This window comes from Rhipicephalus microplus, chromosome 1, assembly GCF_043290135.1.
Source record: "Rhipicephalus microplus isolate Deutch F79 chromosome 1, USDA_Rmic, whole genome shotgun sequence".
Classification (NCBI taxonomy): Eukaryota; Metazoa; Arthropoda; class Arachnida; order Ixodida; family Ixodidae; genus Rhipicephalus; species Rhipicephalus microplus.
The window spans coordinates 251,731,051-251,749,310 of NC_134700.1; the positions used below are offsets into that span (position 1 = coordinate 251,731,051).

The 18,260-nt window shown below is 42.9% G+C and overlaps 1 protein-coding gene across 3 annotated transcripts in view; it reads left to right on the forward strand.

Annotated features, from left to right (window-relative positions):
- The window catches only part of LOC119186389 (high affinity cAMP-specific and IBMX-insensitive 3',5'-cyclic phosphodiesterase 8B), a 320,801-nt gene that overhangs the window by 245,551 nt on the left and 56,990 nt on the right, over positions 1 to 18,260 (forward strand). The window contains exon 1 of one of the 3 annotated variants that reach the window (XM_075893207.1): positions 3,875 to 4,133. The exons of the other annotated variants lie outside the window; for them this stretch is intronic. Within the exon in view, the coding sequence (XP_075749322.1) occupies positions 3,954 to 4,133 (180 nt within the window). The 5' untranslated portion in view covers positions 3,875 to 3,953. Of the gene's footprint in view, positions 1 to 3,874; positions 4,134 to 18,260 lie in introns of those variants that run through there. 3 annotated transcript variants of the gene reach the window in all.

The window sequence follows — 18,260 nt, forward strand, 5'->3', positions numbered from 1 at the left end:
TACCCTATTTGTCGCGTGTTTTCTGTTTGTTTGTTTTTATTATTTCTCGAGAAACGTATTCGCGACGATCGATATAGGGTGGAAATTCTGTATAAACCGAGAGAAGCTAGGCTTCAACAACCAACGTGATGGCAGTGAGCTTTGCATATTTTTTTTCCTCATCTGTAGTCCTCTGCCCGATCTGGTTTCTTCGTGACGCGAGCTTTATCATCGATTGTTTTTTGTTTGTTAACTTCGAGTGCGGTTCTTTCTTTCCGCTGACATTAAAAGCGAGTATTTATTATGTTTAAACAAACATTACACCATTTCCCACTAAAGGGAACCATGTCGGGATGCGAAGAAACGCTGGTGTTCACTTGTGTTCCCATCTGTGTGTTTCCGTGTATGTTTCATTTGTGTGGGGCGTTGTGTGCATGTATGGTGCCGCTTAAGTTACCCCCCTCTCATTTGTGTGCATAACCGTGTGTGTGTGCCGCAAAATGAACATCCAGCGCTGCTAGGGGAGTGCAATGTAGCGAGCGCGCACAGCGTTTTATACGAGCGCACAGCTGCGGCAGAAAGATAAACGGGAAATACAGACAAGCTGTATAAAGCCACATCGTCTCAATGTAATGGCTTGTTGTTTTCAAAAATAGTTGTACAACTCAGAATAAACGTGGTTAAGCATAGTTACAAGAACTCCTGTGAAAGCAGAACAACGACAGCATGCACAAGTCGCCAGAAAGGCTATTGGCATCGCTATCGATTCTCAGCGTTGCTGGATGGAAAGGGTCATCCATGTTCAGAGCTTTCAAGATCGAAAAATACTGCTTGTAAGTTACTAAGTGCTTTTGGGATTAATTACTGCAGCTATGAACACTACGAAGGCCAAACTTTCTCTGACGCCGAAAAAAACTGGGTCGAACAAAAATCAGTTGTTGGTCCCTTTAAGCATAACGCATATTACTCCGTATGCAAACTATATGGCACGCACCTATGCGTGCATAATTTATTTCACAGATAAAGGCATAAGATACACCAATATTGTAATAGCGATACCACCGGCATTCCTGCGTACCACTGTCTGCTGTAGAACACGAGATCTGAGTTTTCTTTATTTAACAATATTTAGGTGGTTTTAGTTCTTTCTCGTATCCAGCGAGAAGAGATCAGCGTTCTTTTTTTCCTCGATGTTTTGTTTTGGGTAAGAGAGAAGAAATCTACCAGGTATAAATAGCAAAACAGATGCCTTACGTACAAACACAAGTCCAAGCTCTGAAATTTCGAGTTCAATCGAACGTCATGTATGCACGTGTAGGTTTGGAAAGAGGAAAATAATGCCTAAGATGCTGTATTTGATAATTTGTGGGGTTTAACGTCTCAAAACCATCATATGATTATGAAAGACGCCGTACTGGAGGGCTCTGGAAATTTCGACCACCTGGGGTTCTTTAACGTGCACCCAAATCTGAGGACACGGGCCTACAACATTTCCGCCTCCATCGGAAATGCAGCCGCCGCAGCTGGGATTCGAACCCGCGACGTTCGGATCAGCAGCCGAGTACCTTAGCCACTAGACCACCGCGGCGGGGCAAGATGCTGTATTTATCGCGCTGTGGTGCTTCATCGTTGTGTACGCCCGGAGAGGCCAGTCACGCTGAATTCCCGTCACTGTGGTTAGTGAGGACAAGTTAGCATTACGTGCCACAGTGTTTGTTTTATTTTTCTGTTTGTTTTTATTTGATTGTAAGTTAGTTGTGTTTTCATAACAATTTAATAATGGATGTGCGTGGAAAAAAGCTGAATTTTTACCTCCGTCTGATTTTTGCCCCAGCCAACGGGCACTGTCAAGGTCAATTGTACGTTTACTCTGCAGAGAATGTACAAACTTAGTTTTTACTGTGCTACCTTATTAAAGTATGTCTTGACTTGTATATTTTACGTTTTGATTGATTGATTGATTGATTGATTGATTGATTGATTGATTGATTGATTGATTATGCGACTTGTCGTCACGATCGTTTAGCCGGGTGCTGAGAACATATCCTTTCGTGCACCCGTGGTAATAGTAACGTGGGTTACTTAACTACGGGCAACTGAAATTTATCTGTTATGACAAAAGCACTTCTTTGTCAACTGAAATATGAATTTTCAAGGTTGCGTAAGTGTACTATTTTTGTATTATTGTTCTATGTCTTTCAAAGTTAGCTGAAGCACTATAGCTTCTGCGCAGTTGCATGGGGATGTGTTTGGAAAGGTGTAGGGCAATCAAAATGCAGAATTGAATGTAAGGATCCACCTGGCAAGTGCCGCTTGTTCTCACGCATAAATGACATCAGATGTGGAATTTAGGCAGATTGAAATGAACATATAAATTATTTTTCAGAACCTTTTTCTTTCATAACCAGCTATCTCGGACCCTGTAAAAAGGGTGGCTGACCTGCCTTTGGGTTTTGGTGGGTCTTAAAATTAATCTGCAGAAAACGAAAGTGATGTACAACAACCTCGGCAAGGAGCAGCGCTTCGAGATAGGTAATAGTGCACTTGAAGTTGTAAAAGACTATGTCTACTTAGGGCAGGTAATAACCGCAGAGCCGAACCACGAGATTGAAGTAACTAGAAGAATAAGAATGGGGTGGAGCACATTCGGCAAGCACTCTCAAATAATGACAGGTACATTGCCACTATCTCTCAAGAGGAAGGTATATAACAGCTGTATCTTGCCGATACTTAGCTACGGAGCAGAAACCTGGAGACTTACGAAGAGGGTTCAGCTTAAATTGAGGACGACGCAGCGAGCAATGGAAAGAAAAATGGTATAGGTGTAACCTTAAGAGACAAGAAGAGAGCAGAGTGGATTAGGGAACAAACGGGGGTTAAGGATATCATAGCTGAAATCAAGATGAAGAAATGGACATGGGCAGGGCATGTAGCGCGTAGACAGGATAACCGCTGGTCATTAAGGGTAACTGACTGGATTCCCAGAGAAGGGAAGCGGGTTAGGGGGAGACAGAAGGTTAGGTGGGCAGATGAGATTAAGAAGTTTGCGGGTATAAATTGGCAGCAGCAAGCACAGGACCGGGTTAATTGGCGGAACATGGGAGAGGCCTTTGTCCTGCAGTGGACGTAGTCAGGCTGATGATGATGATGATGATGATTATGATGATGACCTGCCTTTGTAATTCTTTCAAGACGATCTCTGAAACAATTTTCCAGTACTTCATGGGACTTTTCTTTATTGCTAGATTCATCTACAAATATACTCGTTTTCTTTCGTACCTTATGTTAATTTCATAGGAATCTTGGCTGATCTCTTATAGTAGTGGCTATGAACCATCGATGTAGGCCAAACAACCAAACAAATTACAACCCGAAGGAGCACGCATGCCTAAACTTCAAGAAAAAAAATAAACATATAATGATAAGCTGAGACATAGTCGAGAATTTCACGTTGAACAGCTCATGAGGGAACAACAACATCAACGTGGAACCAGCACACTCCCGCGCAGACCAATGGATAGATGGATGCATTGATGTGGCTGTACCCTTTAGATCGGGCGGCGACTAACGCCACCTAGCCGTAATACTTAGTGAACCAACAGCTAGATTTATCTTTTTTCCCCTTTAAATAGTGAAGTATAGGAGTGGTACTTTGCAGCGAATGGTTTAATTTTCACTCGTGCCTTGACTTTAGCCACCAATTAGATAACCTCCTTCTAGTTAATTCTACCCGCTTAAAGTCTATTTTGCCCTCCCTGTCTCTAAACCCCAGTGCTTTGAAAAACTGTGCACCATCATCCTGAATTATAGGGTGAAGCCCTTTGCCAAAGCGCGATGGGAAGACGCCCCCTGGTGCGTGACCAATGTTTCTGTTCTTTTCAAGCGGCGCGTGCGAGCGCGTGGTCGAAGAAGGCAAAAAGGAAGGTCACAATCCTAGCCCACCCAGCTTTGAGTAGTCGCTTTCGCTGCTCTAAATGGAGGCGGAGCCGAGCAACGGCTCGCCCGTCGGTCGTCCCGACGCGGTGAGTCTTGGCGCGACCGAGGCGCGAGAGGACAGGGCGTCGAACAACAGTGACAGCCTCAACCGCCGGGCCTCCATGACTTTCTACTTCTCCGCGGTGCTGGCCCACATGCCGCACCTGCTCTTCCGAAAGGTAACGCGGCTGTGCTGTCGTCTTCTTCGTTGAGAGGGCCCTTATGAAGATGTTGCATTTGATAATACGTCGAAAGTAAGTCCTACCCCCTTGAGTCACCGCCAGCTTGGTAATCTCCAGAGGGAGCATTACGTCATGATGTACACGGGAACGAAACAAATAAGTTACACCATTTCCCACTTAAGAGAACCATGAATGAGAAGCAGTGCATGGGTCGACTTCGTTCATCACGGGCACCTTGCCAGATGTTAAGGCGTCCTTGCAAGGGGAGCACAGCATGAATATATAAGGGAAAGAAGTGTGTACCTACGGGCTTGTTTTTTCGTGTTTTGACACAATATCAATGAGATCTAACAGGCAATAATGCCAAAGAATGTATAGGGGAAGTTATTAGAATATATATATATATATATATATATATATATATATATATATATATATATATATATATATATATATATGAGATATAACAGACAGTAATGCCAAGGAATGTACAGGGGAAGTTATTAACATTAATGGAATGTAAATAAGAAGAAAGAAAAGTGGATGAAAAAATTACCAACTGTAAGCAGGAATCGAACCTACGACCTTGGAATTACGCGTTCGATGCTCTAACCACTGAGCTATTACAGCGGCCCTCTCTCCATCCACTTTTTTGGGTTTATCTGTGAATTTAGAAGTAGGAGCGACAGTCAGCGCCATCTATAAGCCAAACAACGAGTGTGAAAACACTCTTATGCGCATGTTTGGCGTCACGTAGCACGTGAACTTATTATGAGCGGGCAGCTGATTAATTGTCCCTCTTATACAACCTAAACACACCAAGTCTGCCAGTACGAGACCCTCGTTCAATGAAATAAGGGAAAGAAGTGTATACCTAAGGGCTCGTTTTTCCGTGTTTTTAACACAATAATAATGAGATATAACAGACAGTAATGCCAAGGAATGTACAGGGGAAGTTATTAACATTAATGGAATGTAAATAAGAAGAAAGAAAAGTGGATGAAAAAATTACCAACTGTAAGCAGGAATCGAACCTACGACCTTCGAATTACGCGTTCGATGCTCTAACCACTGAGCTATTACAGCGGCCCTCTCTCCATCCACTTTTTTGGGTTTATCTGTGAATTTAGAAGTAGGAGCGACAGTCAGCGCCATCTATAAGCCAAACAACGAGTGTGAAAACACTCTTATGCGCATGTTTGGCGTCACGTAGCACGTGAACTTATTATGAGCGGGCAGCTGATTAATTGTCCCTCTTATACAACCTAAACACACCAAGTCTGCCAGTACGAGACCCTCGTTCAATGAAATAAGGGAAAGAAGTGTATACCTAAGGGCTCGTTTTTCCGTGTTTTTAACACAATAATAATGAGATATAACAGACAGTAATGCCAAGGAATGTACAGGGGAAGTTATTAACATTAATGGAATGTAAATAAGAAGAAAGAAAAGTGGATGAAAAAATTACCAACTGTAAGCAGGAATCGAACCTACGACCTTCGAATTACGCGTTCGATGCTCTAACCACTGAGCTATTACAGCGGCCCTCTCTCCATCCACTTTTTTGGGTTTATCTGTGAATTTAGAAGTAGGAGCGACAGTCAGCGCCATCTATAAGCCAAACAACGAGTGTGAAAACACTCTTATGCGCATGTTTGGCGTCACGTAGCACGTGAACTTATTATGAGCGGGCAGCTGATTAATTGTCCCTCTTATACAACCTAAACACACCAAGTCTGCCAGTACGAGACCCTCGTTCAATGAAATAAGGGAAAGAAGTGTATACCTAAGGGCTCGTTTTTCCGTGTTTTTAACACAATAATAATGAGATATAACAGACAGTAATGCCAAGGAATGTACAGGGGAAGTTATTAAAATTAATGGAATGTAAATAAGAAGAAAGAAAAGTGGATGAAAAAATTACCAACTGTAAGCAGGAATCGAACCTACGACCTTCGAATTACGCGTTCGATGCTCTAACCACTGAGCTATTACAGCGGCCCTCTCTCCATCCACTTTTTTGGGTTTATCTGTGAATTTAGAAGTAGGAGCGACAGTCAGCGCCATCTATAAGCCAAACAACGAGTGTGAAAACACTCTTATGCGCATGTTTGGCGTCACGTAGCACGTGAACTTATTATGAGCGGGCAGCTGATTAATTGTCCCTCTTATACAACCTAAACACACCAAGTCTGCCAGTACGAGACCCTCGTTCAATGAAATAAGGGAAAGAAGTGTATACCTAAGGGCTCGTTTTTCCGTGTTTTTAACACAATAATAATGAGATATAACAGACAGTAATGCCAAGGAATGTACAGGGGAAGTTATTAACATTAATGGAATGTAAATAAGAAGAAAGAAAAGTGGATGAAAAAATTACCAACTGTAAGCAGGAATCGAACCTACGACCTTCGAATTACGCGTTCGATGCTCTAACCACTGAGCTATTACAGCAGCCCTCTCTCCATCCACTTTTTTGGGTTTATCTGTGAATTTAGAAGTAGGAGCGACAGTCAGCGCCATCTATAAGCCAAACAACGAGTGTGAAAACACTCTTATGCGCATGTTTGGCGTCACGTAGCACGTGAACTTATTATGAGCGGGCAGCTGATTAATTGTCCCTCTTATACAACCTAAACACACCAAGTCTGCCAGTACGAGACCCTCGTTCAATGAAATAAGGGAAAGAAGTGTATACCTAAGGGCTCGTTTTTCCGTGTTTTTAACACAATAATAATGAGATATAACAGACAGTAATGCCAAGGAATGTACAGGGGAAGTTATTAACATTAATGGAATGTAAATAAGAAGAAAGAAAAGTGGATGAAAAAATTACCAACTGTAAGCAGGAATCGAACCTACGACCTTCGAATTACGCGTTCGATGCTCTAACCACTGAGCTATTACAGCAGCCCTCTCTCCATCCACTTTTTTGGGTTTATCTGTGAATTTAGAAGTAGGAGCGACAGTCAGCGCCATCTATAAGCCAAACAACGAGTGTGAAAACACTCTTATGCGCATGTTTGGCGTCACGTAGCACGTGAACTTATTATGAGCGGGCAGCTGATTAATTGTCCCTTTTATACAACCTAAACACACCAAGTCTGCCAGTACGAGACCCTCGTTCAATGAAATAAGGGAAAGAAGTGTATACCTAAGGGCTCGTTTTTCCGTGTTTTTAACACAATAATAATGAGATATAACAGACAGTAATGCCAAGGAATGTACAGGGGAAGTTATTAACATTAATGGAATGTAAATAAGAAGAAAGAAAAGTGGATGAAAAAATTACCAACTGTAAGCAGGAATCGAACCTACGACCTTCGAATTACGCGTTCGATGCTCTAACCACTGAGCTATTACAGCGGCCCTCTCTCCATCCACTTTTTTGGGTTTATCTGTGAATTTAGAAGTAGGAGCGACAGTCAGCGCCATCTATAAGCCAAACAACGAGTGTGAAAACACTTATGCGCATGTTTGGCGTCACGTAGCACGTGAACTTATTATGAGCGGGCAGCTGATTAATTGTCCCTCTTATACAACCTAAACACACCAAGTCTGCCAGTACGAGACCCTCGTTCAATGAAATAAAGGAAAGAAGTGTATACCTAAGGGCTCGTTTTTCCGTGTTTTTAACACAATAATAATGAGATATAACAGACAGTAATGCCAAGGAATGTACAGGGGAAGTTATTAACATTAATGGAATGTAAATAAGAAGAAAGAAAAGTGGATGAAAAAATTACCAACTGTAAGCAGGAATCGAACCTACGACCTTCGAATTACGCGTTCGATGCTCTAACCACTGAGCTATTACAGCGGCCCTCTCTCCATCCACTTTTTTGGGTTTATCTGTGAATTTAGAAGTAGGAGCGACAGTCAGCGCCATCTATAAGCCAAACAACGAGTGTGAAAACACTCTTATGCGCATGTTTGGCGTCACGTAGCACGTGAACTTATTATGAGCGGGCAGCTGATTAATTGTCCCTCTTATACAACCTAAACACACCAAGTCTGCCAGTACGAGACCCTCGTTCAATGAAATAAGGGAAAGAAGTGTATACCTAAGGGCTCGTTTTTCCGTGTTTTTAACACAACAATAATGAGATATAACAGACAGTAATGCCAAGGAATGTACAGGGGAAGTTATTAACATTAATGGAATGTAAATAAGAAGAAAGAAAAGTGGATGAAAAAATTACCAACTGTAAGCAGGAATCGAACCTACGACCTTCGAATTACGCGTTCGATGCTCTAACCACTGAGCTATTACAGCGGCCCTCTCTCCATCCACTTTTTTGGGTTTATCTGTGAATTTAGAAGTAGGAGCGACAGTCAGCGCCATCTATAAGCCAAACAACGAGTGTGAAAACACTCTTATGCGCATGTTTGGCGTCACGTAGCACGTGAACTTATTATGAGCGGGCAGCTGATTAATTGTCCCTCTTATACAACCTAAACACACCAAGTCTGCCAGTACGAGACCCTCGTTCAATGAAATAAGGGAAAGAAGTGTATACCTAAGGGCTCGTTTTTCCGTGTTTTTAACACAATAATAATGAGATATAACAGACAGTAATGCCAAGGAATGTACAGGGGAAGTTATTAACATTAATGGAATGTAAATAAGAAGAAAGAAAAGTGGATGAAAAAATTACCAACTGTAAGCAGGAATCGAACCTACGACCTTCGAATTACGCGTTCGATGCTCTAACCACTGAGCTGTTACAGCGGCCCTCTCTCCATCCACTTTTTTGGGTTTATCTGTGAATTTAGAAGTAGGAGCGACAGTCAGCGCCATATATAAGCCAAATAAGTTCACGTGCTACGTGACGCCAAACATGCGCATAAGAGTGTTTTCACACTCGTTGTTTGGCTTATAGATGGCGCTGACTGTCGCTCCTACTTCTAAATTCACAGATAAACCCAAAAAAGTGGATGGAGAGAGGGCCGCTGTAATAGCTCAGTGGTTAGAGCATCGAACGCGTAATTCGAAGGTCGTAGGTTCGATTCCTGCTTACAGTTGGTAATTTTTTCATCCACTTTTCTTTCTTCTTATTTACATTCCATTAATGTTAATAACTTCCCCTGTACATTCCTTGACATTACTGTCTGTTATATCTCATTATTATTGTGTTAAAAACACGGAAAAACGAGCCCTTAGGTATACACTTCTTTCCCTTATTTCATTGAACGAGGGTCTCGTACTGGCAGACTTGGTGTGTTTAGGTTGTATAAGAGGGACAATTAATCAGCTGCCCGCTCATAATAAGTTCACGTGCTACGTGACGCCAAACATGCGCATAAGAGTGTTTTCACACTCGTTGTTTGGCTTATAGATGGCGCTGACTGTCGCTCCTACTTCTAAATTCACAGATAAACCCAAAAAAGTGGATGGAGAGAGGGCCGCTGTAATAGCTCAGTGGTTAGAGCATCGAACGCGTAATTCGAAGGTCGTAGGTTCGATTCCTGCTTACAGTTGGTAATTTTTTCATCCGCTTTTCTTTCTTCTTATTTACATTCCATTAATGTTAATAACTTCCCCTGTACATTCCTTGGCATTACTGTCTGTTATATCTCATTATTATTGTGTTAAAAACACGGAAAAACGAGCCCTTAGGTATACACTTCTTTCCCTTATTTCATTGAACGAGGGTCTCGTACTGGCAGACTTGGTGTGTTTAGGTTGTATAAGAGGGACAATTAATCAGCTGCCCGCTCATAATAAGTTCACGTGCTACGTGACGCCAAACATGCGCATAAGAGTGTTTTCACACTCGTTGTTTGGCTTATAGATGGCGCTGACTGTCGCTCCTACTTCTAAATTCACAGATAAACCCAAAAAAGTGGATGGAGAGAGGGCCGCTGTAATAGCTCAGTGGTTAGAGCATCGAACGCGTAATTCGAAGGTCGTAGGTTCGATTCCTGCTTACAGTTGGTAATTTTTTCATCCGCTTTTCTTTCTTCTTATTTACATTCCATTAATGTTAATAACTTCCCCTGTACATTCCTTGGCATTACTGTCTGTTATATCTCATTATTATTGTGTTAAAAACACGGAAAAACGAGCCCTTAGGTATACACTTCTTTCCCTTATTTCATTGAACGAGGGTCTCGTACTGGCAGACTTGGTGTGTTTAGGTTGTATAAGAGGGACAATTAATCAGCTGCCCGCTCATAATAAGTTCACGTGCTACGTGACGCCAAACATGCGCATAAGAGTGTTTTCACACTCGTTGTTTGGCTTATAGATGGCGCTGACTGTCGCTCCTACTTCTAAATTCACAGATAAACCCAAAAAAGTGGATGGAGAGAGGGCCGCTGTAATAGCTCAGTGGTTAGAGCATCGAACGCGTAATTCGAAGGTCGTAGGTTCGATTCCTGCTTACAGTTGGTAATTTTTTCATCCACTTTTCTTTCTTCTTATTTACATTCCATTAATGTTAATCACTTCCCCTGTACATTCCTTGGCATTACTGTCTGTTATATCTCATTATTATTGTGTTAAAAACACGGAAAAACGAGCCCTTAGGTATACACTTCTTTCCCTTATTTCATTGAACGAGGGTCTCGTACTGGCAGACTTGGTGTGTTTAGGTTGTATAAGAGGGACAATTAATCAGCTGCCCGCTCATAATAAGTTCACGTGCTACGTGACGCCAAACATGCGCATAAGAGTGTTTTCACACTCGTTGTTTGGCTTATAGATGGCGCTGACTGTCGCTCCTACTTCTAAATTCACAGATAAACCCAAAAAAGTGGATGGAGAGAGGGCCGCTGTAATAGCTCAGTGGTTAGAGCATCGAACGCGTAATTCGAAGGTCGTAGGTTCGATTCCTGCTTACAGTTGGTAATTTTTTCATCCACTTTTCTTTCTTCTTATTTACATTCCATTAATGTTAATAACTTCCCCTGTACATTCCTTGGCATTACTGTCTGTTATATCTCATTATTATTGTGTTAAAAACACGGAAAAACGAGCCCTTAGGTATACACTTCTTTCCCTTATATATATATATATATATATATATATATATATATATATATATATATATATATATATATATATATATATATATATATATATATATATTACTCGTTCTAGCCTGTAGGTACTCAGACCATTTTTTAATTATGGGCTGTAAATTCAAATAGTTAACACTGAGTTGTAGAAACCACCAACAAAATTCTTTCCTGTACGATACGTCTAGCGCTGTTGTTTTTTTCCGAGTTGTAAAGAAAGCCTAAAGCGCCACTATAACAGTGCGCTCGCGGTCCGTCACATGGCTTCTTTCAACGTTTCGCGGGTTTTCTTTAGAACGTCGAAAAAATAACAGCGGGAGGCAAATCGTACAGAAAACAATTTAGTTGGTGGTTTCTTAAGGTGCACTACATCTCAGTTATCATAGTTTGGGTTTCCAGACCATATTTAAAAAAATAGGTAATTAAGAATTATTTAGTATTTTGTATGGGGCGAAATAAAAAATAGTCTGAGTACCTACAGGCTAGTGCGATTAGTATGCGTCTGGTTCAATTCGCCTCCTAAGTGGCTTTCACTTTGAAATTCTTGGCTCTTATGTGGGACACACTGTATATAAACAGTGCACCAATAGTCCGCCGCACCTGGCGTTTTTCTGTCGCGAGAAACGCGGTATGCGTTTCCAGCTCTAGTAGCTAGCGTGCACGGTTAAAAAATACTATGAAGTGAACAAAGCAAACAGCGTTCTCGGAGTTGGCGTTTCACAGCGGTGCCTCGAGCACACATTTCCGGATGTTCTTGAGAGGCGCCCAGCCAGCGAATGGTCGATAGTGAGGCACCAGTGGACGGGAAAATGGGGCGTAGGGAGGAGAGAGCGGCGAAGCACTGCACCTACCCTTTCCAGCATACTCTCGCACCACATGCTCCTGTTTCGTGGGGCGAAAATAAGCGCGAGCTCCCGCAGCTGTTGCTATAGGAAAGAGTGAGCGGACGTCGCGGACAACGCTGGATGCCCGACATAGCCAGACTAAGAAATGCATTGTCATTTAATACAGCCCGCGATCTGTCGTCACCTGGCTCAGCGCTGAGGCAAGTATACAAAATATTCACTTTGAAACGAGCCGTTTGGCAGCGATGAGCGGCAGCTGCAACGTTATCCTTGTTATCTCTGCTCTGTCTCTAGAGATGCGTGATTGTTCAACCACTTGTGGATTTCCGTGAGGTTACCTTCCTGCTTAATATGCTGTTTTGTAAGAGGTATAGCAGCAGTGGCGTTCTTTGTCAATTTTCGTCCGATGCTCGCTGATAACGTTAACAAGTACTTCTGACCAAAACAATGAACTTTCCCCGTTTTTTGGTTAAGCGTTGTTTGCCAACTCTTGCGCCACCGTCAGCATCTCGGTACAGCAGGTAACGGTATACTTTTCTGCGGGACAGCTTTAATGTTCCTAAACTTCACATGCTTTACATTATGCTCGCCCAATCCGTTGTTGATGACTCTGGCCGTCTTCTGTCCGCTACCACTTCCGTTTACTTACGGCTTCCGGTTCCGCTCGCTGGCTCGGAGCTACATCCTGTTTGCGATGTCGCTGCTCAAGGAGGATGCCGATATCGATGCTGCGTTTTGCCTTAGTAGCGTTACGTTTTTTTTTAACATACTGTACGTTTCTTGGAGACACTGCCTGTCCAGCTTCTATCAATGCTATCCCTGCATCCGGTTCTGCCCCGTGAAGTGCGCCGTCGCGGCCGTCTTCGGGCACTTATGTTTACTGCGCGTCGCTCCATACGGTACCACAGTTCTTCGTTCGATCGTTGTTTGGTACCTCGTAAACCAAACAAACAGGCCGCAGCATAAGGCAGCTCAAATTCTGCTGAAGCGTGGGTTCTCGCGGGAGATTACAAAGTTGTGAGCCGGACTTGGTTCCCGCACCCACCTGCAAATTTCTTTTTTGAAGAACGCGGCGCGCTTTGACGTGGCGTTCAGCGTGCCTGTAAAAGGGACAGTCAAGTTTCAGCGGCTTAGTTGCGGGAAGAAAAGGGAAGCCGCTGTGAACGGTACGAACGAACGAGGAAGTCAACAATAGGAGAAAGGTGGCAAGTTGCCAACATGCATCATATGTTGTTTTGCCGTTATTCACCGCGGCTTTGTGAAGAAATAATCAGGTCAGTGAACATGTGTTGTATGCTACCTATAGATATGACGAAAGGAAAAAGAAATGTCAGGCAAAGCCTGAGAGCTTTGTGAATACCTGCTTAGTTTGCTTTTATGACTCCCCGTTTGCATAACTTATTACATTTAGCTCAACTTCCTCAACTTCTTAATAGTGTTCCGTGCAGCCTGTTTGCAGGGTCTGGACATCTCTAAGTGAATGAATATAGTCTGCGTAGTAAAAATGTGCTGCAATACTTGACTTCACTAATATGCTCATTAAAACAACGCGCGCACGTGCTCCTATTATCTGGGTTTGTATTTTCGTAAAAATATAATTTATACCGCTGTTTACTGACAGCAGAATAGTTTAGTTTTAGACTCTATTTGAAATTACAGAGTTAAACTTTGAGCCACAGCTGCAGCTTCATATTCACACGGTGATATTTATTACTTTGCTACAAACACAAAACGTGTACATCAGGCATACTGCAAACAGTTGATTCTGGCAAATCTGTATATTGTAGTCGTTGAGACCCATTGTGCTGCTACATGCGAACCAAACAAACGTGTTTGCAAAATGAGGAATGTCAGCATGGTGGGTTGGTTTGCATTTCTTTCTTTAAGTTAACGGTGTGATGAAACTCAATGGGAAGAAGACGAAAAAAGAGGAAGAAGCATTTCTTAGCGAACTTCGGTGACTTTGAGCATATCTCTCTGTCTGTTTATCTATCCAGCCGCTTACGTTTGGGCGCCCTCGTGGTCACCCCCTTAATGTGACGTCAACCAAAATTAGCATGGGAGGATATGATGGTTTGATGAATATGATGCGCTGGTCAAGACATAAATAATATCACAATCCCGTCGCGTACGTCGTCAAACACTTCCCGCCAGACAGTGGCACATACCCGGGGGCTGGTATGTGCCGCTGGGATGCGGGTATGTGCTACAGGTAATTGACACTTGGTATCTACCCAGGAATGACGAGAACACACATGGGTATTTTTAACGCGCGAGCGTCAAGAAATACCCGACATCGGTAGTGTTGACCCGACGAATGCAAAGAATAAATGTCAGGGTCCCAGCTGGAATCTAACCCAGGCATTCTGCGTGGCAATGAAGAATTTTAGCACAGAGCTACGCCAGGTCTCGGAACTACTTTTCAAATAGACGCCAATCTTCGTGAAACGTCAATGGTGGTTGCAGTGCTATCTACTCAATTTTATAAACATTACATATGTACCACTTTGATACAGCCGTCACGTCGGGTTAACGTCAATTGTGGTTAGTTGCCATATCTGCTGAAGTTGATTTATGTAGCAGTGTCCAGGGCCAGCATCCTCGCGAGCATCAGTGCTTCATATCGGCTTCTGGTGCTTCTAATACACATGTTCTAGTTGACATTGTTGCGCAAGTGCAAACAACTGGTTATGTAACCATCTGTAACTCTTCAACGTAAATCTGTGTGTGCAACATTTGTACCTATATTTAGCGTCAATTCATGACGTGTCGCTCAATAAAAAAATTGCAACACGGTCACCTTTTCTCCGCATGCTTTTTTGCATTCTGCGCTGCCCACTGTAAGGTTGGATACACGAACCAGCATTATTAAACACACGGCTTGATCCTCGTTTACTGCATACTGTTTTTTTTTTTTTGCTCTAGTAATACTCACCGCGACTGGATTAACTGAAAAGATATCGAAAAAACACGATTAATCTCTACAGCACTGAATGAACAAGTCATTGTAGCGCAAAAGAACACGTTCAGAAGGAGGACTGGATACGGCGAGCGCTAACTGACAGCTGGTTACTGGGTCTCCCTAGAAAAAAAAAACGCTCACAGTCAAACGCATGCGCTCAAGTTCTTGACGCCAAGAAAAAAAAAAGAAACGACCAGAGTGCTTGAAACAGATGTCACTGATACTGGCTCTCACGTTAGCATCTTCGTAACAAAGTGGAGAGGACTTTTATCAGACGCATTAAAGGAATTGAACACTGCTAAGGTTAAAAGGAAGTTAGACTATGTATACGCACAAACGGAGGCGCCTGGTAAACTTGAAATTGTATACGCGTGTTAAACTTGAAATTGTTTTTTCTCAGCACTCAATAACCGGATTCTAACGAAGTTTCTTGCCATCAGATTGAATAACTAAAATTCACCGATTGTGCGCACTCTATTCTTCAATTATTTACGTTTGTGTGTGTCTGTGTGTTTGTTGGGGGGGGGGGGGGGGGGGTGCGTGGGTGTGTGTGCAGTTACTGCGATTAAACGTAGAGAAGGATGCATTCGTCGGCCTTGTAAATGTTTGCCATGATTTCGCGTAGTTTTAGAGAAGAGCACTGTTGTGCTCCGTGTAGTAATACACCATTCTCATCAACTTTGTTTATTTTACTGCGCTGCGCAGTATTATCGAGACGCAGTATAGCGAAGCTCTGCCTGTCCGTTATGCTTATGTCCTGCGCCTAAAATTCCCCTTTGCTTTTCCATGCCTTTGTTGTTTTGTTTTATTATTTGCTCCTAAAACTGAGTCTCAAAATTGAGGTTGAAAAGGGTGGAAAGCTAAGTATGGAGGCGGAGCGCCGAGCTGCCTCCCTGTTCTAGGCCGGTGTGTTCCGTTGCTCCTTTGCGAGAGTAGTGTGGCTTCTTCTTGCGGCAGTTCTGTGCGAGGAGAAGCACGCTTGGCAGGAGCGCACTCGTGCCACAATGTGACTGGCGGTTCCGCTCGCTGCGATGAGCAGCAACCCACGCGACGAAAAACATGAACGCATCGTCCAACAGACTCAGGTTGAATGAATAAGAAACACAGTTGCGTTGTTCATACCAGCAGCAGTCCCGTATTTTCTTCCTCCCCCGTCCGAGATCTAACGACCCCCATGTCTGCAGCACGGACATACTGTGTTTTGCAAATTATAAGCCCCTTGTATTCGCGTTTTTTTTTCATTTTGTATTTATGTGTATTTTTCTTGTGTTTCTTAGTATTTGCGAAAAAGCAGTTCTGCTTGTTTTCAAGTGTTTTTAATTTTCTGTCGTGGCAGCAGGTCGTTTTTTTTTTTTTTGTTTAAGGAGAAAAGGCACTCACCCTCTCTTTTGATTTTACTATAGCATAACATACTTCTCTTTGACTTGATGATTTATAAGTGCGTACATGCGTTTGCCGTCTCCTGTAAGTACAGAAAAATGAGTTTTATTGCATCCTCATACTTCTTGCGTACTTTTTCGGGGTACTATGCGTACTTTTTCGGGGTACTATATTGGAAGCCGGTGAGTTTGTTCGTACGTAGTTCGGAGAACCGCACCTTTAGCGGTCACTTGAGGCATCGCCGTCATAATCGACGGATAGTGGGACGTGTCCCCTCTTCTCCCACCTCGCCCGGTGAAAGCTTCCGGACTTTAAATAAAGTTTATTCATTCATTCTTTTCTTTGACACGTTTATTTAGGCTTATCCACTTTTATTTAAGCGATTAAGCATTTGACAGCACCCCATGTTGGTGCATAGAAGTATTGTGACAAGCACTTCATAAATAACAATGACATGCGAATTGACTGAGGCAGTCTTCGCTAGATTTTATTTTTCCCATCTGTAATTTGTCTAAAGTATACGGGATGAACTGAATGCCAACAAAAGCGATAATATGCAATGCACATTGGCGGCTGCATTCGTACTGCTGCTTTGTGACTGCAGGTGGCTGTTTACGTATAGTTGCACGTACGGACCGTGAGGGCAACATCATCGTCGTTCCAGCCAGTTAATAAACGCGAGGATGACATATATTAGTGTGGATGCGCGCGTCATCGGAACCACCTGCCATATCAGGGGCTCGGGTCATGCTCTAAGTAGCTGTAACATCGCACGTGTTTTTCTTTGTTTTTTTTTTGCATTTCACCCGGAAGTGCCACTATTCTTGTCGTTCGCAGTTGCTTTGGCTTAATTCTTCGCACAACTGCTTGTCACAACCACTTGCTTGTCGCCGCCTATATTAGCAGGCTCCCACTCGGCACTCTCGCGCTAATGAACTTCGCTAATTACGCTTGAAAAAAAAAGGTGCAGCAAGAAAGCTCGCGTGTTGATCTTGTATTCCACGGTGTTTTCTTCTTCGGTCTCTTCGTTATTCTCTCCTCAAGGCGCTTCTGTTCGCGACTGTCGCTCGAGATGACGTGGAGAAACGACAGCCTCTGCACACAAATAGCATCGTGTCTCGCGTGGCGCCATTAAGGGAGCGACCTTTTTTTTTTTTGAGTGGTTCGTTGTCTCGTTTCTTTTTGGTGGTGATGGGTATAACCTCCCTTATGTGTGCGCGTTGGACAGGGGGTGGGGGTGGAAGAGGGGTACGTGTTTTGCTACCCTTACAATAAGATGGGCGTCCATATTTACCCTTAGATCAGGGGAAAGCTTTTGTTGTTGACGTATTTCTGACGTCCATACATCCCACTGCAAATACGGCTATATCGTAACTGTTTCTGTAGCTCATACACGGTAGACAAAACCTCGACAACGTGCGATCCTTTTGTGGCCGCCCGTTTGTTTTCACAGCAGCACATGTACACTTGGAGAAGCTCCGTAAACATGATTCTCTCTTTCTTAAAGATGGAGTGCCTGTGATGTGGTGGCCGCTTAATAGACGTGTGCGCTTTTAAGAATATAAGCTGAAATTGAATTAGAATCATACAAGGAGAGCATTCGAATCTGCTTTTGGTGTCCATGAAATTCAAGTACGCCATTACTGCGTCGAATTTTCGATCTGTTCAGGTGACGCGAGATACTCTTTTTGTGAGCTGGCATTCGCTTAACAGCAAAAAAATGAACTTATCTGTTGGTGCATGCGCGTGCATTATTTATACGTTATCTATAGAGAAAGTTAACTGTTTCTTTCTTTGCTTTCTTCGCTGTAGGTAACATAATAGGAAAGGAATGGGCGGGTGGTGTAAGTTGTCTCTGGGGAGCAGTATCTCTCGCCATGTTTTTTGCATTTAATTGGCGTGGTGCTTGTCGGA